This window comes from Mugil cephalus, chromosome 12 (genome assembly GCF_022458985.1).
Source record: "Mugil cephalus isolate CIBA_MC_2020 chromosome 12, CIBA_Mcephalus_1.1, whole genome shotgun sequence".
In the NCBI taxonomy this organism is placed as follows: domain Eukaryota; kingdom Metazoa; phylum Chordata; class Actinopteri; order Mugiliformes; family Mugilidae; genus Mugil; species Mugil cephalus.
This window is the reverse complement of record NC_061781.1, coordinates 3,860,788-3,885,761: the sequence shown is the minus strand read 5'-3', so window position 1 is coordinate 3,885,761 and position 24,974 is coordinate 3,860,788. Positions and strand designations below refer to the sequence as shown.

Below are 24,974 nucleotides of genomic sequence, written 5' to 3'. Positions count from 1 at the left end.
CCCTGACTGCAAATACACAGTGTGTTACATTAAAACTATAACTATCTGACTTGCTAACTTGCCGAATAAAGTTAAGGTTGAAGCACCATGCCATCTTTACAGTACTCACACAAAACCCCTTAAAAAACTTTGTTAGTGTTCCCAGGCAGTGAGTGTTTGATGTGTACATCATAACATATACAGACTTAGACGGAGTTCACAAGGACTAATGAATTTCCGCTCAAACCATCTTGTGTCATTACGAAGACCATTGTCCTAATCCACTTACCTTCTGCCCAAAATCCTCCTATCAATAAAAAAGGTATCATTTTACCCTCCCTGAGGGCTGTTAAAAGTAAAGAGCCATCCTGTTAAGACTTCCTTTCATAGAAGGCAGTGGTTTTGTGCTCTTTTGTAAGCCTCTAATCCCTCTGTCGCCATCACTCGCCCATGTACTGCCCTACAGGAAGCAACGTCTTGCAAACCAAACCTGCAGATTTCACATTGCGAGCGTAGTTCAGGATTCCCGGATTAGTCTAAACACACATTATTTATTTATTTATTTATTTTATTAACCTTGGGTATAGCACTTGCTGTAGTGTGGCTTGTGTGTGTCTGTGTTTAAAAAGGCATTTCTGTTCAGCCTCCAAGTAACACGTTTGTGTTTGTCTGCGTTTCTCTTGATGGTTGCTAACTGAGACTGAACTGCAGAACAAATCAGTGTCTGTGTGTATAATTGTGAGTGTGAGTGTGTATGCAAGCACATGAGCATTTGTGTATAGCCGTTGGCACAGCGCTGTGTAGTTAGGACCCAGGCCAACTTCTTCTGGTGGAATTTCCTGTCTGAATCTTGCACCCCCACCTCTCCTACTCCTCTGCTCTTCACTTCCTTCTTTTCCTCCGTGCCCCACAGCCCCCACCCTCATCTCTCTCACTGCCTCTTTCTTTCAATGCACGACAAAGTCTTTTTTCCCTTGAAAATTATTCCTGGCCTAGGCCTCTCGGGGTATTATTATTATTATCATTGAGTACTTCCTCAAAGACATGAGCCCACTCTGCTCTCCACTTCAGCATGGTCCTAATCTGGGCCTTAATTTGGACATAATGAGAGAGTGCTTTTCCTTCTTCTTTCTCTGAGTCATGAGACTCGAAGGGGCCTTTGTTAACACTGAACACCTGGCATTGTCTTTAGCGGGAGATCAAACCAGTGCATTAAGATGCAAAGTAAAAAGGATGAGATGTGGGACTCTTCCTGCTGCTACGCAGTATGTTTGCCACGTCTGGAGCCTCACTATAGGGGCTAACAGGCACGGATACGTTCAGTCTTAAGACAAACACATTATGGGAGATCTGAGAAGATATAGTGCAAAAGAACAACAACAAAAAAAAAATAAAATAAAAAAATCCAGTTAAAGGTCCCTTTTCGCTGGATTTATTTATAATATAGGCGTGTACTGTTTAGAGTGCTTAAATGGACTGAAACATATAAAATTATCACTTACTGTAGAATAGGGCCTTTGATTAAAAAAATAAAAGAACCAATGGGCTAAAGACATAGCAGACTTATCATGACAGGCTCCACACTATGCATTATCTAAGATACGCTGTACACACTCTTACAGACCTGAAAGGTATTCCTAACATCCAGATGTTAATATGTGTCTGTTTCGGTACACAAATAAAACTGATGATAAAAAATATGCAATTCTGTGTTTATAACAATAATTACTATTAATATTTATTTGCATTTGTTCCGTATTTTAAGACTTTTATTATCTGCTCTAAATACACCTTAAAGGGATATTTTTCAAGTTTTTAATACTTAAATCAATGTGGACCAGATTTTGCTGTCGCTGTTGGAAGTTCGCTGCTCACAGAGCTGTCTCGGAGTCTAATATAAATGACTCCTCAAATGGAATTTGTATTAACATTTTAATATCATGTCAACTCTGACAGCCCTGATAATAAAACAGACTTCACCAGTAAGAGTGGGCCGTGTCAAGCCTGTTCCTGGAAGTCCAGTTTGAGTGGTATATCCATGATTTTCGAAGGGCTTATCACACAAGACTTTGCAACCCTTTAAAGTTGTAATAGTGACCATTCTATTCTCTGTTTTATGCGCCTTACACTTGAGACAAGTTGTACTAATATCTTCCAACTGTTTTTGACATGAGAAGCCCAGGGTGGAGTAACCCTGCATGCCAACGTACCCAAAGGGGGGCGGACTGGCAGTAAATCAAGAGACCGAGGCGTGTGAATCTTCCCAGCCGTGTACCTGTTGGTAGTCGTCCCTGCAGCCCACAACACAATGCAGCTGTCTTGGTGATGGAAGGTCCTGCTCAGCCCTTATCACCCTCACATTCAGCAGCACTAACCCGGGAGGGGGGCAAGGGGAGCTTTCAGCCTCTGGAGCTTCTGCTTGGTTCTGTTAATTTTAGTGCGTTTGTGTTTAAAATTCACCAATCGATTGACCATCATGCCTTAATGAAGAAACGCTGGTCTTTTCATTATTCGAAAATTAAAAAAACATTAAGATGGAGCACTTCAGGACCTGAAGTAAAGAAAAGGAGCTGGATTTAAATCTTTAATCTCCAGTATCTGAAAACAAACAAACAAAAAAAAAAGACTTCCAGCAGAACCTTGCTGTCTGGTCTAGTGTCCTCGTCCTGTGCTCTCCCCACCCTCTTTACCAGAGATGTGCCAAGCAGCACAAGCAGGGGCCACCCCTCAGACAAAGCCAGAACTTCTGGCTCCACTTGTGAAACAAAGCTCAAACTCCTTTTCCCAGCTCTCAGTGCCCCTTACTCATTTACTGGGTGCCTCTTTTGGCTTTGCAACACACAAGCTGACTCTGAACTGGCGGCCTGTCTCCCAGACAAAAGCGAGGGAGGGTCACTGGCTGAGTTCCAGTGGCGTAGATCTCGATAGAAACCCAGAGCATGGGCCTTCTGAGTTCAAAGGCAAGAGGAGACGAGAAGAAAAGGAGACCGATTTTTACAACTCACTTTGTTTTCATGGTCAGTTCTCACTGTTCTCGTTGGGTTCAGTCAACCTTTCCGTTATCTTATTTTCACTGGGGACATCCAGTCATTTGTAAAAATGCCAGGGTCTTTATTAACTGCCATGCAAGTCGGCTACGATGTCTACGTCTTCTGCAGTGCAAAAATGATCCCAGAAAATCCTCTGGGAACACAAATCATGTTTTAAGCTGAATTTGGTAATGTTCATGTTTGATGGTGTGCTCTTTTAATTTTTAGTCTAAGTGACTATAATGACTGTAAAAAGTCCACAAGAATATTTTGAGTAATTCTGCCGCAAAACCCAACATAACAACATCTCAGCAAATTTGGCAATGCCAGGCCCCATCTGTTGTCAGAGTTTTTAAAGGCAAAACAATCATTGACGGGTAATGCCTGCTCTTAAACAAATTCCACACCAGTCAAATGTTTCACAGTTCAGAGCTGCCTTCAGGGAGACTCTCTTTCCCAAGTCACGTGTAATCCCATCAGAATTAGCTAAGGACAAGATTGTACAGCGTCATGGTGATTGCCCCAGTCACAGTAACAAAAGGCTCAATCAGGGTTAAGTAGCAGTAATGACTGTCTTTGTATCTGGCATCGCCTAAAAACAACATCCAGCATTCTATGGTAGCCTGCAGGCACAGAGTCCGGTTACACCTTGTTTTCACTGCAGTGAATCAGACAAGACACAACACAAACAGGAAGGTGTTTTTAAAAATGCAAACACTAAAAAGAGAATCCAATAACTAAGCTGTGTCCTAATGCCGTGTGCTGAAATATACAACAATGAGCCGTTTGATGTCTTGATTAATTCAGTGCAATTTTTATTCTACTCAACATGTGCCGTACTTAAACCGAGCTTAATAGAAACAACATTTCATCCACGTACGTACTTTGCTTGCTTATACTTTTTTATAGTTTTTTTTTTTTTTACCCATGTCATCAGTGAAACCCAACGCTTTCTACGCAAATGGTTCACATTAAAAGCCCCCCAGTGGCTGAATAGGCTTAATCAGTCCCTTTCCTGGCAAGCTTTCAATGTGGAAAAAAAAAAACTACAGATAGAGTTTGGTATGGCAACGGGAAAAAATGCAAAGCGGAACGGATTTAAAACGTTTAGTCAATCAAACAGAAATTTTGGAACAACTGTTGTTGCTCTGATTATATCAGTGCTTTAGAAACATATATTGTGCAGAAATGCTGAGGTTAAACAGCCTCAGTATATTGGCATCAAGTCGGTATGAAACGAGGCACCCCCCACCCCCCCCATACCAAATGGTAGTGTTCCTCTCACGTAGAGCTAATGATCCATTCTCTCTGAGCATTGACCTCTGACCTCCGAGGTCCCAGGTTTGCTGGCGTGTGTACGGTCAAAGAATCCTAATAGCAACTACAGATCACCCCAAGGGAGCTGCCTTGCTCCTTTTCTGTCTGTCTCTGTTCCCCCACAGTGAACACACACGACCAAATTTTCCCCATCAAGGCGACTGCAAAGTCTTCCGTAGCAGTGGTTTTTGGCTTATTTTTTCTGGGGAGAATTAGCACACACTTTGTATGTGATCACAGTTATCCTCCTCCTTAAATCAAGACAGTAATGGTCTCCCACTCACTCGCTGTAATGACAATAATTAATGAAAATCCACTGTGTTGCACTAATGAGATATGCCCCAAGCCATCAGACTATTTATGACAGGAAATGGTGGATTTGGGCATTCTTTGTCTGGCACATAAAAAAACATTATTTGTTGTGTAAAACCTGCTTTGGTCTCATTGGATAGAGAGACCATTAATGAACATACAGTTCTTGGGGCAAAAGCCACAAACGGTGTAGGTTTCAGTTACTGGTGGATTACGGGAACTGTAAAATGGTAGTTGCATCTTGTACTGCATTGTGGGCATTAGTTAGTATATTATATTTAAAGTGTATTATTTTATTATCTTATACAACTCTAAGCAATGCAGTTGTCAGTGCTGAAACTATTCCCTCTCTTTTGCACTTACAGGCACCCACCACCTTTTCCCCACTTTTCACACACCCATCCCCATCGACATGCGGCACCATGAGGGCCGGTACCATTATGAGCCACACCCACTCCACTCTATGCATGGGTAAGTATCCAGTATTTGCTCTTTAATAAACATTACTTAACGAGGAGTTGCCCAGCAGTGGGTGCCTTACATGATACACTCATCCTACGGAACAAAACATGAATCACGTTGATAGGACTGTATTTTAAGTTACTGGAGAGGATTTGGGGGAAACAGAGTATGAATACACTGACACATTTTTAATATAAGGTGAGATAGTCCTGTATTTATTGCACAGTTAAGTGAGAAAATTATGAAACTGCATTTTTACAGGTTAATAAAGTAACAGCATCAGCTAAAGAAACAGCATCAGCTAAGTTTAAAATTTTTGAGCAAATTAATTTATGTGTAAATTAATTTGTGTGTAAATTAATTTGTAAATTTAAAACATTAGATTCATAATGGTCTTAAAACTGTGCCTTTTAAACCAACAAATTCCAAGTTGTTTTTTTTACCAATACTGATTTTTCATCTGAGTAAATAATGTCTTTAACAAAAAGGCACCTTTTATGATTTGTTGACTTGATTTCAAATGCTCTGTCCTGTTGGTCAGATAGACAGTAGAAGTGGGATTCACAGCTCTTTGAAGGGAGTTGTCTTTTGTGAATCCGTTCCTTTCAAAGAGCCATTCCAAAGACTGGCTCATTTTGATATTTTCTGTATTTACCTGTACGATGGCAGCCTGGGAAGCACTCATTTCATCTGGGAATGATATGGTAAGATTTGAATCCTAATCAATTCCGACTCCTCATTCCTCCCCTTGTGTCTGTTCTCCAAGTTGTGTGTAAAACACAGTAAAAAAATGAAACTAGAGTGCAAGTTCAACTCGGTTCCCGTTGTCCGTCTAAAGAGCCAGTCAACAGATTCGGTTCATTCGCTAACGTCATATCTGTAACAGCCTGAGCAAGAGAGAAAATGTGATGAAGAGAGACAAGCCACATTAGTACCAATACACGAGGCTGTTTGCATTTCCCCTTCCATCTCCTTTCCAGATATTTCGCGGTTTGGGCCTGCCAAGAAACATTGCCTGTAGTAGAACAACTCTACTAACCTAAAAAAAAAAAAAAGAAGAAGCCAGTGTTAGTCAATGTCGCAAGAAGTTAAAAACGATCTGCTTGAGAATGAGTTGTAGCAATAAATCTTTTCTAGCCTACAGAAGAATAACAAAGAACATTGTCTTAATATTAACATGTCTGAAGTCCAGTTGTGCACTTAGTTTTGCAACTTGTATTGTGACCTGACCTAAAAAGAACACATTGATTTGTTTTCTGGCTTATTATTGTAGCATTACCATAAAAGACCGGCCTTCTTGACATAGCCAGGCCTGCATATGTTTGTTTTTTTTTAAATATTAGAACCCAGGAAAAGAACAAGGGAAAGAGATCAATAGAAGTTTGGTGAGAACTCTGCTGTTACATTTAAATTCAGCAAGATCAGGTGATACACAGTCCAGGCAGAGCTATTCATCACCGGCATAGCGAGGGAGAGGAGTGTGGGGGAGTGTGTGGCTTTGCACCCGGTTTGTTGTGATTAATGTGATGTGACTCTGACAGAGTTCTCCCCCTAATTTATCAAGGCCTTGATCTAGCTGTCTTTTACCCAGCCCGTGCCAAATTCACCTAATTACCGCGCCGTCACGTGGAAATGGAGCAGGGTGTCGGTGCGGGGCACTTGGTGGCAACACTTTATCAGTGGCTGGTTGCAGGATGCCAGGCTCGCGCTTCCTGTCTGAAGGATCGTGTTGACGGCACACAGAGCCCACTTCATTACTGTTTGCATGTAACATAAGCTGCAGAATAATACACTATGCAGGTTATTCCATCACGGCTGTTGTAATGCAGACAATGCAGCGCTCTGTACTTGTACCGTGCTCCTTGGCAAAACATCGCAACAAGCTAGTGCGGCTCAATAGGCCCGGGTGTGTTTTGTGTATTGTTTTGAGTGCAAGTGCATATGATTTTGTGGGTTTTTCTCACCGCTGTACACAATCTAACTGAACTGACATATAATCTGACTGGATTTTCATTTGGCATCAGCGATTTATGTCATTGGATATAGTAAGTTCCATGGTGACAGTAAATACTCCACATATATAGCATATACACTACACAGCTCAATTCAAGATAAAAAAAAGTAATAATAGATAGTAATAATGATAATAACAACAGCAGCAACGTAAAAGAACCTTTTTTTTCCCAAAATGATACAGCGTCTTACATGCAATGTTATAAGATCAAAAAGGAGGGTAGAAGTGTTACCTTATTAAATCCCACCCCCTTCAATTAACTAATAAAAAACAGTAAACACAGCTTCCTGTATATTATAACATAAAACGCAACACCTGTATAATACACTTAAGACATTATAATAGTAACATAAAAACTATTAATCAATACATAGATTTTTTTTCTAAGTATAAGTTAATTCCCTTCCTCAATCTGAGGAAGGGCACCCAATATCAATGTTGGAACAATTTCATGGCAGGAAATGTCAGACACAGCTTGATGATCCCTATCTGAAAGGCTGTTCCAAGTAATCTAAATATGAGGCCTTGAAGAACAAACTGGGAATGGTTTATGGTTCAGTATTCAGTAACAAGCTTGTCAGTGTGACTTTTCCATGTTTTTTCAAACCTGTTGACTGGGGAGAGGTGTTGGCTGAGAACGTTAAAGGCATTCAGTTCAGGTTCAGTTCAAAAGCCTTGGCACACATTGAATAAACCTTAGTTGCCCAGCGTTTACCACGTCAAAACAGCAAATTTTTCATCACATTTCAAAATGCTTGATTCAAGATTTCAAAGTAGCGACTTCCTCACTGTGAACCCCCTGTCTTTCACAAACTTAGGATTCCATTGAGGAGAAACGTGCAATATCCAATCTGCTTCTGCAACCCATTAGAAAGAGCCTTTCATGTGATGACAGTAGAATTTGGACTTACATACTGTACTCATGTGCTGTGCTGAATATTGTGGAGTCGGACATTTTCTGTGTGAACCCACAAGCAAGGAAAGCCAGTCACTGTGCCAACATGTTTGGCCGGGTAATTAGCATCCGAAATCCAACCTTCCGTTCCCAGAACCTCAATGACAACGCAACGGATGAGAAAAACAGATCCCCCGCTCATTCCGCAGCACGTATTTATGCTTTTTGGGAAGCAGCAGTCGGGGGCAAATTGCAGCACTGAAAAGTTGAAATATGCCCAAGGTTTTTGTGTGGCAGAACTGTGGCCTACGCCGCCCCTGTACACAAACAGATGTGGTCCCGCTAACCAGGCAATCAGCCTGTTCAAGGCCCACAGCCCCACACCACGGAATGTGTTGATTAAACACAGTTTACAGATCTGCCATTTGGGTTGATGTTGTTTTTTCCCTTCATTGTTTTGGTTTGGTTAAAATGGGGAGGGGAAGGGCGCGGAAACAGTGATGGGTGGTAGGTAAGGGGGGTTGATTTTTAAGTCTGGCAATTGGTAGCCGTGGTTTTACATTCATGTTGTTGTCCTATGTTGTATCTTGTTGGCTGTAGCCACTACTCATCGTCATACTCATGTTTGAATTTGGATGCTCCCTTGAGTTACAGCCAGGAATGTGCTGCTCAAAAGACAAGGGACCTATCAATCAAACGACTGGGATGTTGCAAATCAATGGCCTGAATTTTTCACGGTTTATCGCATGGTCTCCACGTAATTTTCTTGCACTCAAAAAGACCAAATGGTATGTGACAGCAGTGGAGCTGAATAATGCGTAATTACCCTCTGTATAATCCCATCTCATTTAAGTATATTATCCCATCGTCTGACACAGTTCTACTGGGCCCCTCCTTTGTACACGGTCCCTGCTTCTCAGGGAGTATAGTATGATATTGTGTCCAAATCCTCAGCATCCTGATCAGGGCCCCAAAAACAACTAAGGCAGGATCTTAGCATATCCCATGTGGGGTAGCCTGGTGATTTATCTTGATCGCATTGGCTGCCCAGTAGTACAGAAGGGAATGTGTTATATCATAATTCATCCTACCACGAGCCAGTAGGGAAAAAGACAGAGAGGCAAATACTAACTTGTTGGTCAGTGAGGAGTGCAGGAAGTAGGCAGATAGGGAAGTTAAAGTGTGCCTATATGACCTCATCTTAAAAACACGTTAAGTAATTAACATGGATCATAGATCAAGTTAGCACTTGCAGAAAGAAAAAATAAGTTGTGGAACATTAAAATTTTCACGTATGGTTTGAGGCATTTTTCCAGATACATTAGATCAGTTGACTGCAGCTTGTCTGTAACAATTAGCAAATGGGCTGCTGTGTGGAATACTGCACACTGTGTTGAACTCTTCCAGGCAGAACACACATTGGCTTAATATTCCACTGGCTAGAATGTAAAAAGAAACAGTCTCACTATCACATTTTTCTTTACCTCATCACTAAGTGTAATGACCTCTTCCCCACCAGTAGCCTAATATACATGCACTGTGGTATGCACTTACTCATGGGGTTACTCATATGCTCAACAAGCTGCACCTTGTCCAAATCACTTTTTCTCACAGCAGCGTTTTAACAATGGAACAACAGAGAGCATGTAATCACACAGTACAGAACACAGAGACAAATAGCAATTACCTGTCAGAAAGCACGTACTATATACTCACTTCTTCTACATTGGTGTACCCCCCCCCATCTTTATTTCACAAGTATCAATGCACCTTTATGTCTGGCTTGCTATATTTTAGTCTATCTCCAACAGGGCAGCCACCCATGTGTTCAGGTTTGATGGAAGTTTCTTTAAATGGCAGCTACTGATTAAGACGCAGGGCTCTCACGAGGCTCAGAGCCCCTCCAAGAGCTTTCTATTCATCTTCTGTGACTGAAGCCTCTGGAAAACGCACAGGCTTCAAGTAACATCTTGTCAGTAAAAGGGTGGACCGACAGGGCTTCAATAATGGTACCTGCCAGACAGGACTGTTATTTGCAGCCTCCTGACAGGCAACGGCAGTAAATTTGACCGTATTATCATAGCTTCATATACAGTGTTCGAGTGATTTACTGCAACTGAAGTGGTGCGTGTCAACAGGCTGGTTTGCTTGCAGCCAAGAAACAAATAACTATTGTTGATGGATCTAGGTTTATGGTAAAATGTTGCAAAATAGGTTTGGTAGTTTCCTTTCAAAGCTAGTTCACTCTGCACATTTTCCTCTCTGTGATCATTTAAGGGAGCTTACGAGTAAATTATATATCACACTGGCAGTATCCTTTTGCAGAATATTAGAACCATACCATACTAATGTAGAATGGAGGTCAAGATGAAACATGCTAAACAGATTCTTGCATTGTTTAGGCCTTCTGAATGCTGGGAACTCTAATATGCAATCACTCCGATGAGCTTTAAGTCACCTAGACTAATAAGAGGAGTACCGGTGCCAGCTTTCCCAGGTAGTTCATCAGTGAAGCACCCGAGCACTAATTTGAAGAGGCAGTGCCAACCTTTCTGTATGCTGCTTAGAGGCAGGCCAAACGAAGCGTGTTTTTGTGTATGGAGCGTCTGTTTCTTCTCACTTTCCCCTCCTGCCCAGAACAGAGAGCTCTTTATGGTTGTTTGTAGGGGAAGAGTGGGTCCGACGGCAGAAAGTTGGCCCTCAGACAAGGCCAGCAGTCTGCAGGCGCTTACTGGAAATGGAGTGAGGGCCTGGGCAGGGCTGTGCCGGGTGCAGGTTGGCGTCCACACAGAAACAGAGAGAGCGAGAGAGACTGAACAGGGAAGCTTTGGGAGGATGATGGGGGTGGAGGGGGCACATCTTGGGCCTGCCAGGTCTGTCAGGAGTCACAGTGACAGACCTGGGTTTTCTTGAGATGTATCAGCCACTCTTATAGATACAAACTTGTCCTTTTGAGTCATCCTTAAATGACTTTACCATAGCTGTATTGGGTTGATTAACCATTCTTTACAGTTTTCTTACACATAAACACATAGTGTACCCAGCCTACGGTTATTTCTGCCAGGAATTCAAACCACATGCATAAACACTCATTTGTTCACAGCGTCCATTGAGCTGCTAAAGTGTAAACTTAAGCAGCATTTGCTCTGATCACTCACAAGAGAACTATGGCATTGTTTTTTATTGCATTCTATGTGGCTGTTGTGGACAGACTTAAGACAAAGAAAAACACAAAAGCAGTCTTTGACAGATTTCAGGGCTTGCATAAATTCACTTTAGTTTTTCAATTCAAACTGTGAAGTCAGGCTAACTGGAGTTTAATCACCAAAAATCACCATTAAAAATGTTCAACTGACAGTAAAGTGACCTCAGTATTCATTGTGTTTGCCTGTAAGGTTTTACTCATTTCTTACTCAGGCTCATTGTGTGAGGCACTTCTCTACCCCACTGAGAGGACTCTCATGAGTCACTAGTCTGATTATTTCCAAAGCCCTCTGCCTTCATATCTGTCCATACTTTTTCCTGTGTTCTTTCTTGGACAAAATAACTGATCCTTGTGATAACAGAGAATGAAAATGTTGCATCATCTTATTGGACTGTAATCCAGTAATCCGCTTTCATGAAGACCTGAAAGTGATGTTCTGCAAATCTTTCAAACAAGTTCAATTCCTTTCTGACTAAATGTGATCTTCCGGGGGTGTCATTAATAGCATTTGTTCAATCTAAGTTCACCCAAATATGACTCCTGTAGATGTGTTATTTGACACAGTGTTCATTTATTAGTTACAAGTAAAACTAGGACCTATAATTCAATTTTTACAGTTTAAGTTCCTTTCCGCTTCACACACTGAGGGAACCAAAGACCACTTATCAGAGTGAAACCAAACTAGGTCGACTGAAGTACCGCTGCCCGTTCAAAGGGTTGTCCCACTGCCAGGGGCCAGTAGACGTTTTTATCTAGAGCTCAGATCCTTGGAGCTATCAAGAACTACGACAGTCACGTCTCTGTGTTTCTACAAGCAGAGTTGCCAATTACTTGCTGGAGATTAAAGATTTATTGTATATCCTGATTTGACAAGCAGGCATACATGGTTCTAGCCATAGGTGACCTTAGGCAGCTACGTAAGGTTTCGTGCATTCAGCTGTGCTCTCTTGTCATGCACCACGTAGTACCTGATTTGAGAGACCCTGTAGTTTTGCCCACCCAAAGAGACAGATACACTTCCCCGTAGCCTCGCAGTTGAAATGTGGTCTTGACTTGTCTGTAGCTTTAGGGCTTAATAGAAGAAGGTGAACAAAAAGGGATTATTATGTACAGTATTAGCTGTGGGACTGAGGCGGGGGAAGGGGTGTAATTGGATTGAGTCTGCAGACACTTTTTTGGAATAACAGAAGTTAAGGCTTGTCTATGAGCATACCACTGAAGAACAGTCACCATGATAAGGTTAACTAAGCATAATACAAGTAGTTAAAGTAAGGCTGGCTGCCACCACTCTCTTGATCTCACACCGTCTGTTTTACTATTTCCCTTAATCTTTGAACCTCCTCCTCCAAACCCTGCCCCCTTCTTGTTCTCTCTCTCTTGCTGTCTGTCTCTCTACGTTTGTTTCATTTATTAAAATGTTCCTCATTTTTACTCTGTCTCCACAGACCTCCAGGACTGACAGGCAGTCCAGTCATCTCAGATATTTCTCTGATCCGCCTGTCACCCCATGCAGCGGCTGGTACGGGTGAGTCGCCGTTCAGCCCTCCGCATCCTTATGTCAGCCCCCACATGGAGCACTACCTACGTTCAGTACATGGAAGTCCTACCCTCTCTATGATCTCAGCTGCCCGAGGACTGAGCCCCGCCGAAGGTAAGAGTTTGTGCACACACTTTACTGTAGCACGACATTACAGCATTTCATCATTTTGTGCTTTCCATTCTGGTGCGTCCAAAGGGTGGCTTGTGCCCAGCTAGAAAAAGTTTATATGACATGTTGCCTGACAACGGAGGAAAAACTAGAGAGAGAAGTTAAAACCATGTGTCTTTCACACCTCAGCCAAGCACCTGGCCAATCACAGCATGAAGTGGGCGTGAATGTCGGCTTGTCAGTTTCGTTTAACTACAGAAGTGTTCGGACACAGCTCCCCAATCCACCAGAAATGAATAACGCGTTCCCCAAGATCTTTGAACCATTTGACAAGCACATAAGAAGAAGCAGAAGTAATACAATCTCTCAAAGAAGAGGCCAAATTTTAGTTTAGAAACTTCCTGCAGTAGAATTAAATATATACACAGACATACAGGTACGAACTTTTAAAGTACTTATCATTTGAAAGCTCTTGGGAAAAAAAAAGAGAAATACACACAGATGTTTCTTACATGCCTATACAGATGGTTAACATGTAAACAACTTCCTGTTAGATTATAATCACCATTATCCATCTTCAAGATGGGAACACTCATGCCTCAGTCTTATTATGGTGTATGTAATGTATACAAACTGAACGCTAAACTGGAAGCGATGTGGAAAATCTTTCAAATGGAAGCTATTCTGTAATCGCTTTGACCAGCTAGCATTAAGGAGGTGAGATCAGAGTTGAGTGAGTTTAAAATTTATGTATCCTGTGGACTATAAACTAACTTTGTATGCTCGGCTGCAGGTCACCTCAATTACACAGACTTTCAGTTTACACAGCTGATTATTTAACCAACTGTGATAATTAGTCTTGCACCTTATACATTCCCTTACTGGAGGTACTGAAGCATACCTTTCATCAAGGAAGTGACGGTGTTTTTGCATGTGTGCGCATGCTGGTGATTTGCGGCTGCATCAGGCATATGCTTTGCGGTGCAAGCAACTTGCCTGCTTGTTTGTAGTGTTAGGGTAGGGAAAACCATGGAAATTAGCACAGACAAACACTTCAGATGTGCCTGAACTGAGTTCACACAGTATCAGAACTGTCCTCTCTACTACTGTTCAAACAAAAAGTTAAAGAGTGGAGTCAAAGACCTGCTGTATGCAACAATAAATCACCAAGAACACGCTTCTGGCAAGTAATGTCTCCCACCTTTCAAGGGAAGAAATGCGGAAGAGATGCTGTCACTGATAACGTGGCAGGGAAATATGGCACCAAATGGAGGGCACTCTGCAGGACTGCAAAACATAAATAAAGTCTGTAGAACCATGGAGTTCAGTGGAGCACATGTAAACTTCTGATAAGAATACCTGGGTGCCAGGCATGTGTTGAGGATCATTTGTGAAGCCCAAATTGCTTTATCTAAAACTTATTACAAAAAAAAAGAACTAAACTAAAACAAAAGCAACTGGACTTGCTGAGAGTTTTCCTGAAGACATTTCCCCACTATTAAAGTGGCTTCCTCTGTTCTAAATGACTGGTGTGGAGTTTGGGTTTATCTGGATTGTGGGAGGAAGCAAAGGCATGGCACATGAATGAACTGTGTTCTTAACAGCATAACGTTTTTCTGGTTTTCCTGGGAAAAATGAGAGTTTAGCTCCTATCTCTCAACCCTCTGTAGTCATAAGTGAGGTCACACATGCAGACACACACAGAACACTCACACACAAAATGCTACTCTGCAGAGGTGGTAACATGATTTGGCATCCATGGAGAAACCAAAGGAGCACGCTTGGGTCGCTGCTGCAGCAACACAAACACACTGCCTGTGCTGTGTTACCACATCTATGGGCTAATGGGTTCTGATGGATCTATAGTTTTGCTTCATGTGTGTGCTTGTGTATGCGCATATGTGTGCAGAAGGTTGCTGAGGGTGGAATTGCTCCCCAATAGTCCACAGTGATCCCAACCCCCACTTGCTCGTGGAAACCACCATGCATATTAATCTACCATCAGCCCACACCCCTGTCTCCACCAAACACCCACTGGGGAAAGGAAGGGGAGGAAGCAGGAAATGGAGGGAAAGGGGGACACAGGCACAGTTAGATGTAGGAAAGAGTAAAACCATCCATCTCTCACTCTTATGGTTCCTGACATTTTTAAATGTGGCTTTACTGGGTGCAGGTGTTAACACATTTTTACGTCAATATGAGTTCTGCTTATGCAGTGCTTAAGGCTTCTACGACAGTATGAGTCAATATAACTGTGTCTGATTTTACTTATGTCACAATTGGGGACTTTCATCCGCACACACACTAGTTGAATGGGGACGTGTTTCCCTTTGGGGACCAAAACCACCCTCCCCGTTTAGATTTCATTTGAATTCTGCACTCTCCAAAATGCATTTTCCTTCTTAAAATCTCCTTCAAAGGGACTTTTTTAAAAAGATTTGTATGTATATGTGTGACCCCCTCTCCACCCCCTCCAAGGCAAGCCGTATGTAACTCCACACTGCCCCTAGTGTGTGTGTGTGTGTGTGGCTACCTCTGTACCCATCACACTGTATTTGACTTCGGCCTGTCAAACATAATACATGCAGAACACTAAATAGGTGCAGCAGAATTGTGATGTTCCTTCCCTTTGTAGCCTGCCTCTGCCCCGCTCAGTCTGTTCCTCAGCTTCCTTTACCCTCTAGAGATATTTTCCCATAACTCAGAAAGCCTCAAAGACATCGGACTTCTTTTATCAAAAGCCTCATGCCCCCAGGGCATGCATACAAGCACAAATCTGTAAAGCAGGCATTCATGTCCTCTGTTGAGTTGTTCTTTCAACCTTTCTGTTCTTGACTCTTTTTTTTTTGTTATTCTGTTGAGGCCTATGTCAAGTGTTGTCTGAATGTATTACTTCAATTTAGGAACAGCAAAAGCCAAAATGTATTTTGATCAGCTCCGTGATCTGAGAATTCTAACATGTTTTCCTTCTGGTTATCCATTTGTAGAGTATTCTATTATAGGACAAGTATTTTCATTGCTGTTGTTGTATGTATGTTCATTGCAACGAGTAGCAAACTTCTTCTCCCCAACTATCTTCTGCTGCAGTAACCCATGAACACTTGAAGGACCGTGCCCTGTTCAGTCTCCCGCCGCCACCCCCTGGGGCCAACCCTACAGAATACTACCACCTGATGGCCAGTGCCAGTCAGAGAACTCCCTATGGTGACCTGCTGATGCAAAGTGGCGCAGCGGCTGCAGCGGCAGCAGCAGCAGCGGCGGCTGCAGCTCATCTACCAGATTACATCAGCCCACTTGATGGTGAGGACAAGAATGTTTGCTATGTTACTAGTTGAAACCAAAGATAATGTTCAATTTCAATTAAATTCATTGGCATATTGACACTGAGCTGTTTTGTTTGGACTTCGAAAAAGCACTGGCCTTTGGAATTTCTTTAACCTTGAACCAGATCCAAAACTGACCTGTAAGCGTAAAACAACCAACATTATATGTCAGTCATTAGTAAGTAAAAAATGATTCATCCGCCATGTTAGTAACACCACAGCATATGCATGTCTTTCATCCCCAGCATAGTGTAAAAGCCAGAGTTAACAATCGTCCTGTCCTTTGTTCTCAGCACCAGGCATGTTGATACCAACCTCTTATTTTACCTCTTGAGGCTTTTTCGTGTAAGGTTTGCCCACATCAAAGCTTGTGATCTTTACACTTAAACAACACGGGGGGGTCAAGGCTAGATGAGGGTGCACAAACATGGAATGCCCGAAGGCCAGTACCTTGTTAAAACTCCTTAAAGTCTGTCATTCTGATGGTTTATGTTGTGTTTGTACTGTTATTATGAGTAACATCCTACCAAATAAAGTTCAGGGTAACCATAAAAGGAGCAGCACGGAGGGAATTTGGCATGAGAAGTATCCTGATAGCTTCATCTCTGCTCTGTATCAGTGTCATTCTCCTAAAGCAGGGATTAACCTCGCGGGCTGCATGCAAGGTTAAGAGAAGGGATGTGGTAGACCATCTTACCAGCTGCAGGTTAACGGTGACACACAAATACACAGAGTGGTAGGCAGAAATTAATGCTCCCTAACTCATATATGTGTTTGCAAACAAATTCACACAGGCCAGCCTATTCTCCCATGCCAGGTAGAACCTCAGCCCTCTATCGAAATGACAGTCAGGCATTGGAATGCAGGTTTTGGCAATGATACACATCCAAGAAACTTTCAGCCCTTATGAATATTGTAGGAAACAGAATGTCCACAAAGCAGAAAACTGTCCATGAATGTCAGCCTTTCGATGACTGGTAATCAAATATCCCGCTTGGCAACAAGACCCACTTCGCTGAAGGAGCTGGCTATTTCATTCAACCACCCACACAGAGAAGAAAAAAACTACTCCACTGCCTACCCTGCTGCAGTGTCACACAGTTTAAAGACACTAATGTAACCATCTTTATGCACAGGTGGGAAAACACAACCGAGTGAAAAAAAAAAAAGGCTATCAGATATAGGATTTCTTGGTCATTAATCTTTTAAATTGCTCAAATCACTTAATTAAACACAGCAGCGCTGAAAGGGAAGGTTGAGGAAGGTTTGCAGAAACTGTAGACCACCTTCTTTCCCCCTGCCCCCTGCTCACTGTTCCCCCGTTTTTCTCCCCTTCCTTCTACCACCTCAGTGACCGCTACTGTGCTGCTTCACCCGCACTTGTTTGGGACGGTTGTTTACTCATGTAACCACAGCCCCCACCTCAGCTCACCCCCGCGGGCTGCTTCAATGCAGCGTACACACTCGCTGCCACTATCCCACCAACTTTTATTTAGTGTTCTACCATCTTAGGAGTGATGTGGTCGGGATTGGGTCACTCTGCCAGTCTGGAGGCCCTTCCATCGTGGTCTCTAGGCACAGGCACCATATTGACCAAGGCGGGCAACTAATGGTCATTGCGGCCAGCCTCTGCCTGAATCAAAGACCTTATTTACTACCAGAGCATGGGAGGAGGACTAGAAGCAGAGGTGGCAAATATGTGTCTTATCCCTTACCGTTAGTTTTGGACGGCAGTGTAGATAAAACCCATATTAAAAATCAATTTATGCACTAATATTCAGCGGACCTACCACAAGAACTCAGAGCCCTGAGTGAGTCCATAGTATGGCTTTTGAACCAACCCCCCTCCTATTCCTGTTTTCCCTCTGAATAAGTGAATTGCAAGTCTCAGGGTTAAACCAAAAAACACTGAGCACAGCTATGAGGAGTGTGCTGCTGGAAAAGTTGTGGACACATGCACTGGTAAAATACTGTTGACATGACTGCAGGTCTTTCTGGTCTACTGAAGAATTTCAGGATTTACTGTTGGGCATACCTCAAGCCAGACACTTAAAAACAGGAATTTCTCTCCAGACAATGAGGAAAACCTTTCAAGATGCTGCTACAACTGTCGGACCGGCACAGAGCGGGGAACCTTTTCATTTACCCAACTTAAACCACAAAGCTGCTTCTGGCATTATTGCCCTACAACTAACAGTCTGACTTAGCATGCCCTCACTAGTTTCTTCGAAAGAAAGTTCCAAGTTGCATGGAATAAAATAAGTCATCATTTCTGACTGACTTTTGTACCAGATGCTCCACATCTGTTGAGGCTGTCAAGGACGACTTTCCAGATCCCCAGAGGTTCTCTGTGACAAACTGTCTGGTGCTTAAGATTACTCTTGATGTTCAGGGTCAACACCGTGCTCCTGCACTAGTCTGAGCCCAGGTAAAAACCTCAAAAGATGGAATTAACTAAGACGGAGAAAAACGAATGCCATGGCCTTAAAACAGACATTAAAGTGTACATCAAAACTACTGTAGCTGAAGTTACTTTATAGTATTTTGTATTGAGAGGTATTCAATACAAGACTGTTTGTGTATGTATGAATAGGTATGTAAGGGCTGGTGTGCAGAAAAATATCAGTTTGCAGGAAAACATTGACTCTCCCATGACAAAAGCAGCGGCCAAAGTAAATGTCTGCCATGCTGAGGAAAAAAAAAAGATTTCACTGTTAATGCAGCAGAGGGAGTGAGGGCGATACATTTTTGCACTGATGTGGTGGTGAAGAGAGAGGGGGGCTGGCGGGGACTGGTCCCCTCAGACTGCATACACAAACACTTAACTATATGTTGGTTCATGAGCACATGGGTGGAAGTGTGTGCATAAACACGCTGGCAAACACAACGGTGGCTTTAGGGTGCACACTAGGGGCTCATAGAGGATTCAGCGCAAACCTCCTCACTAATAAAATTCACAGTGTTAGTATTAGTGAGATTTAGCAGGGAAAATAAACATTCTCCCACTCTGGCAGGCTCGAGGGGTGGACGAAGATGTCGAGGCCTGGGGCCCTGCTGGCCCAAACTCAACTCTGGTGTGGTCGTGTAGGTGTGGGGGGCGGCTAGCATAGTGCAGCTCTCACTTCACCTCAATCAGGGTCAAGGGGGTTATTCACTAACGCCACTTATTCTATCATCTAATTCACACGAAAGTCAAGAATCAAATATGAGGGATTAGAATGTTTTTAGGAATGAACTTTACTGCGATTTTTGTTTTCATTAATGATCATCTCTGAACATTCCCTAATCTGACTTTATACATTTGCAATGTTGCAAGTTGGTCTCTTCACCAGCAGTGCTGCTCTGCTGTAGGGAATATAGTGTATTGCTGTTTTGCCTCTCTTCCCTGTTCATATAAATACTGCAAACACCCGAGCAATTCCCTTTCCCCGGCCTCCCTAACTCTGAGGTAGTTATTTAATTTGTGTGAACAACTGATTTTTTTCAGTACATTGAACTGATGAGCTGCTTGTCAAAAGCGCTTGAAACAGTGTTAACATAGGTCTGCTTGTGTCAACCCTCACGTTGCCCGTAGAAACTGATGTAACATAAGGTACAGTACGTAGCTCTACCTTAAATATGGGTTAAAATTAAACTATAAGAATCTCAAACCCATACGATAAAACACCTTAAAATGCATTGAAATGTCAAGGATCCTCTTGGCTTGGCTCTCAACACGGTCAGAGGAAATACTAACATTTATTTATTTTTTTTTTTCTGTTAGCAGAGACAGTTTGTCCACACATTCAAGGATGTTGAATGCTTTGCATTTCTTACTACATGTTTGAGAATGTATTGGCATGGAGCTGAACTCTTGGCTCTGTTTTTGTGTCCGATCCAGCTCCTGCTAGTTGTTCCGTTGTTGGCGTAACTGTACTGTCTCTGTTAGCACCACTGTCTCCATGGGCTTGCGAAGAGGCGAGTGGATTCTTAGAGATGTGGAAACTGGAGATGTTTTCACTCATAAAAATGACACAAATAAAAATCTTAAGTTGGAAGTTTCAGATGTCATCTTTGCTAACTGTATATATATATATAAAAAAATACGAAAGGCAAAATAAGATGATTTTCTAAAATCAATATTATGGGAGCAAAGGTTACATACCAATTCTTGGCAGAGACTCACAATGACCCTCCATGAGCTCAGGTCAGAATGACATTGGGTGCTAGCTACTTCTGCACAACCTTTCAATTACAGCATTTTAATTTTCCACAAAACCATTTCGGTTAAAACAGCACAAGCAAGTCCTTAAAATAATCACACACGAGTACACACACACGCTGCTCTTTTAGATTTTTCTTTCTTTTTTTTTTTTACTGTATCAATGTGCGCTGGAGCGCCTGTAATTATGTCTCTCTATATAAATCCAGATCCCGCAATTACAACCAGCCCCAGACTCGGTCCCACAGAGCAGCAGCGCACACATAGACACAAACTCGCATATTTACACGTACACACACATGCCGCCCTGCCACACGGTGCTGCTTCGCCGCAGCCTGTGCAACATCTGTTTTCTCACTCCCTGCCGGAACCTGCTCACCCTTTCAATTATAACCGCCACCTATAAAACTCTTCTTTACCAAGTGGCGAGAGAGAGTGCGGTGCGTGCGCTTGTGTGCGAGCGTGCACGTGCGTGAAATTTGTTCCAGGTAATATTAGGTGAGGTCAGGTACGTGCGTTGGAACAGCAACCGAGCTAAACAACAGGAGCGTGCCTGCGCCCCAAACTTTAGAACGCTACAGAAACTTAATGTCTGTGGCTGGAGGCATTAAGAATTCTTTTGAGGTGAGCTAGATGTATAGATTGAGGGGGTGGTTTGAAGATGAAGGTAGAGAGGGCGGTGTTTGTGGGCACTGTGCCCAGAGGGGTGAGGCAGGCGCCAGCCTACTAGGCCACCAGGTTGTGAGGCCTGTTTCCTGCTTCATAAAGGGGAATATTAATACACTTATCTCTTATTAAATCTGTTGGCAAGCCTAACTGTAAAAAATAGCAAATCCTAGCAGCTTCACGGCCGGTGTGGAGCAATGCACAGCTTGTTTGAATGAACTCCCCATTCATGACGATCTACGATCCCAAGTGGAAGATCGCCTACGCGCTATATATTTTTTTTTTTGCTCCCCTTTACTCCATTCCATTCCATTCAAATGATGACACAATTATTTAACCCCAAAGAGATGCATTCCTGAGGGCCGTTTGTTGTTTTTGCCAAGTCTTTAATGCACGTCTATATCATCTATTTTTTTTATTTTTTTTTTGAGGTCCCCAACTACTGTTGCTTGCCATCTGAAGTTCCCGGGGGCCTTTTAACTGAGTGCATATGCCTCTACTTTACGACTCGCCACCTCCAAACATAATAGCTTTGTATGTAAGACCCTGCTTTAATGGCTGTGGGTCTGGCGCAGTGATTACGGCGGTGCCTGGATTCATTTGGTTAGAGGAGTCGTGAGTTCCACCAGCACAGAGTCAGCGATTGGCAACATATTGACAGCGGTGGAGGTGACGTGCAGCAAATGTGCGTGTCAGATGCTTAGGTGAACTGTGATGGGCCCATTATGAGCTTCCTGCCTCTTGCACCTCTGATGATGCCTGCTATAAGTCCTAATTACGCAACTGCACAAACACACATACACACACACACACATTAAGCCTGGCTTGTCCCTTGATACTGCGAACCAGCACCTGTTGGTCCCAACCAGCGATTTGTTTCTGTGTTTGTGGGAGTGGGAGCTTTGTGGCTTTGGCGATCGTAAGAGATGAATACACATGACTGAGGGACTATCAGTACATGTGGAAAAATAAAAAGTCTTCCCTTCAAGTTCATGGGAAAGTAGTCAACCCCATTATATACACACACACACACACACACATATATATGTATATACATATATTTTTTACAAGAATAAGAAAATGCTCCAAGAACCAGATCTTACAGGAGGCCATGAACTCTACCTTTGTGAGTCAGCCTTGTTCTTTTTTAATGGTATTCTGAAATCAATTTGCTTAAATTGCCTCCATTTGACTTACCCAAGTACAGCAGTCTCAAAGAGATTGCTATCACGGTAATTACAGAGAATGATTGGGGCCAATTCATTATGCATAAGAGGATGTGAATGTTAAATAAGGGAGCTGTGTGTGTGTGTGAACGAGAGAGAGAGAGATAGGGAGAGAGATGCATGAGATAGAATGTGGCTTAACATGGCTGTGACCTCCACTAGAGTGCTCTGGGTTAAATTGTTCTTCTAACATAGCGCGCGACCACTCCTGGTTGTGTCTAAGGCCAGGCAGAGTTTGAACTGAAATAAAAGGAGCTCACACTTTAATTCTCCAATCCAGGGCAGCAGTTGGAGCTCATAGAGGGATGTTATTTTGAAGGCAGTCAAGTCACACACCTAAAAATGTCAACTAGCAAATGGAAAGTAGATGACACTGCTGCTCTTTTTTTTTCTGCGTCCAGTGTCACGGTTTTCGAGCCCGAGGCTGACGCCACGACTGAGCAGGAAGAGGGCGCTGTCCATCTCGCCTCTGTCAGATGCCAGCATTGACTTGCAGACCATGATCCGCACCTCGCCCAACTCCCTAGTGGCCTACATCAACAACTCCCGCTCCAGCTCGGCTGCCAGCAGCTCCTATGGACACCTTTCCGTCGGAGGGATCAGGTATGGCGTGCATACAGGTCGTGTGGCAAGCGTGTGCAGCACACTCTTGAGCATTCGGACGTTCAACATAAACATCAGTGTGATAACTGACTTTGTCTTTAGTCACAACCGAGAACCGGTGATGATGAATGATGATTTTAGAAGTCTGCTTTCAGCAACATATGCTACACATTTGTTTGAAATCTAACCATAGGGTAGCCTTTAGAGAGGCTGATTCCCAGGTGCCCCATTCCAAAATGCTCCCAGTTGAGCAGCATAGCTCGGACTGTAGACTGATGCAATGTTGCACTTGCTATTTTAGTATAGTTTAGTATATTAATTCTCCCAGGCCCTTGGCAGTGAGGTCCCATGTGACCCAAAAAAACAGCATTTTGGGTCAAATTTGCTGATTCAAATGTGAGTTTTGTGTGGGCTTAGTCTTTGCTATTACACGAAAATCTTCGACCATACATTTTATATAACTTAAACTTCTCTTCTCACCCCCAGCCCCACCTTCAGCTTCCCCCATCCCATCAACCCAGTGGCCTACCAGCAGCTGCTGTCCCAGCAGAGGGGTCTCAATGCCTTCGGCCACACGCCTCCTCTCGTTCAACCGTCGCCATCCTCTTTCTCCGCCCGTCAACACCCCCTCACCGCTTCAACCATGTCCACCCACAACAACTCCACCTCTGAGGTAAATCAGGTAGGAAGAAACGAGTGTGTGCTCTTGAACGCACAAGTAATGAAATAAGGAGCTTTATATATATATTAAAGTTTTACCCCGAATCCTCTGTGTGAGTCTCTCAAATAGCTCTACAAAGCATGATTTTCACTGTTGGGTCATTCAAGTTTGTGTGTATGTAAATGGAAAAAGTCTTCTTGTTGAGTATTATGTGTTTTTAAGGGCAAGGACAAACACTGAGTGGCCCTCTCTGTAGCAGAAAATATTCACTGCAACTTTTAGGGTTTCTCAGCCAGTCCAGATAGAAGTTAGCATAACATTTTCAATAGGTCTGAAACTAATGATGGTTTACAGTAACAATAGAGCTGATGAAAACTGATCATGGCCTTGTCCAGCAAGTCGTACTAAAAAAAAGTCGAAAATATGCACATTTGAGGAGCCGGAGCTGAGACACGTTTTTTTTATTTTTTTTTAGTTTTCAAGAAGAATTTTTTTTTTACAAATGAAGTCTCAGGTCAGAAATATGCAGGAGACTCCTTCACGGTTCCATCGTCTTACTTCCTGCTGTCTCCTGTGCTCCTCTTTATCAGCCCACTGTATACTCCACGGCCACTCATAATGTAAACTTCCCACTCAGTGAATCACATCACCTCACACTACTATCAGCTGCCTACCGCTCTGTTTCAGCGCAGTGTCTGCCAGAGCACACCAACACTCTCCCAGTGTGCGAGTATTCTTTGCACACACCCGGACAGACACACTCCCATTCACACACAGACATTTCAACAGTGATCAGAACCATATTTCCCTTTTGGTTTCCTGCCAACTGAATGAATCATTGAGGCCCCCAGAAATCTTAAACTGCACTGTAGCGTCTGGGTGGGATTAGAGGACCCCCACCCCCCACCCAATATTGGACCCTGTCCAATGAGGGATGAATACACACACAAACACACTCATTATTCTCTTTCTTTTGTATTAGTCCATTAAGGCTTTAACACGCCTTCTGAGTATGATCTAAGCAGATCAAAGCAAACATACGGACTCCCCAAACCTCCTCCCCAGTATGTAGTGAGGGTAATAACTCCTCTTCTTTCATATTTCCTTGTGGCTTTGGCGATCGTAAAGCAGTCTAAACTGTTTAGTCTCGGCGGCGGGTCTAAGTCTGACTTATGGGCCGTGGTGCCTGGTGCAACCAGGATTCTTCACATGTCTTTGCAGCAGAGCATCGAGGGAAAAAAATTGTACTGTAATTTTGTGACTTGTATCCTTACTCCAATGTTCCCTGTGGTGCGTAAAGTAGAAGTGTCAGCTGAGTGGAATCTGTGGGTTTAACACATTCAGTGAGTAGTTAAATCAATAGGACAATGATATTGTTCTGGCTCCTTTTCTGCTTCCAAAGTGCATTCAGTATGTGTTTCTTGAACTTCGCC

General features: G+C 42.9%; 1 protein-coding gene across 2 annotated transcripts in view; it reads left to right on the top strand.

Annotated features, from left to right (window-relative positions):
- Positions 1–24,974, top strand: part of gli2a (GLI family zinc finger 2a) — a 69,939-nt gene that overhangs the window by 34,449 nt on the left and 10,516 nt on the right. The window contains exons 3-7 of one of the 2 annotated variants that reach the window (XM_047601512.1): positions 5,003–5,108; positions 12,659–12,864; positions 15,949–16,161; positions 22,679–22,880; positions 23,367–23,553. In XM_047601512.1, coding sequence (XP_047457468.1) covers positions 5,003–5,108; positions 12,659–12,864; positions 15,949–16,161; positions 22,679–22,880; positions 23,367–23,553 — 914 coding nt within the window. Of the gene's footprint in view, positions 1–5,002; positions 5,109–12,658; positions 12,865–15,948; positions 16,162–22,678; positions 22,881–23,366; positions 23,563–24,974 lie in introns of both variants that reach the window. The other variant, XM_047601511.1, reaches the window with a different exon arrangement.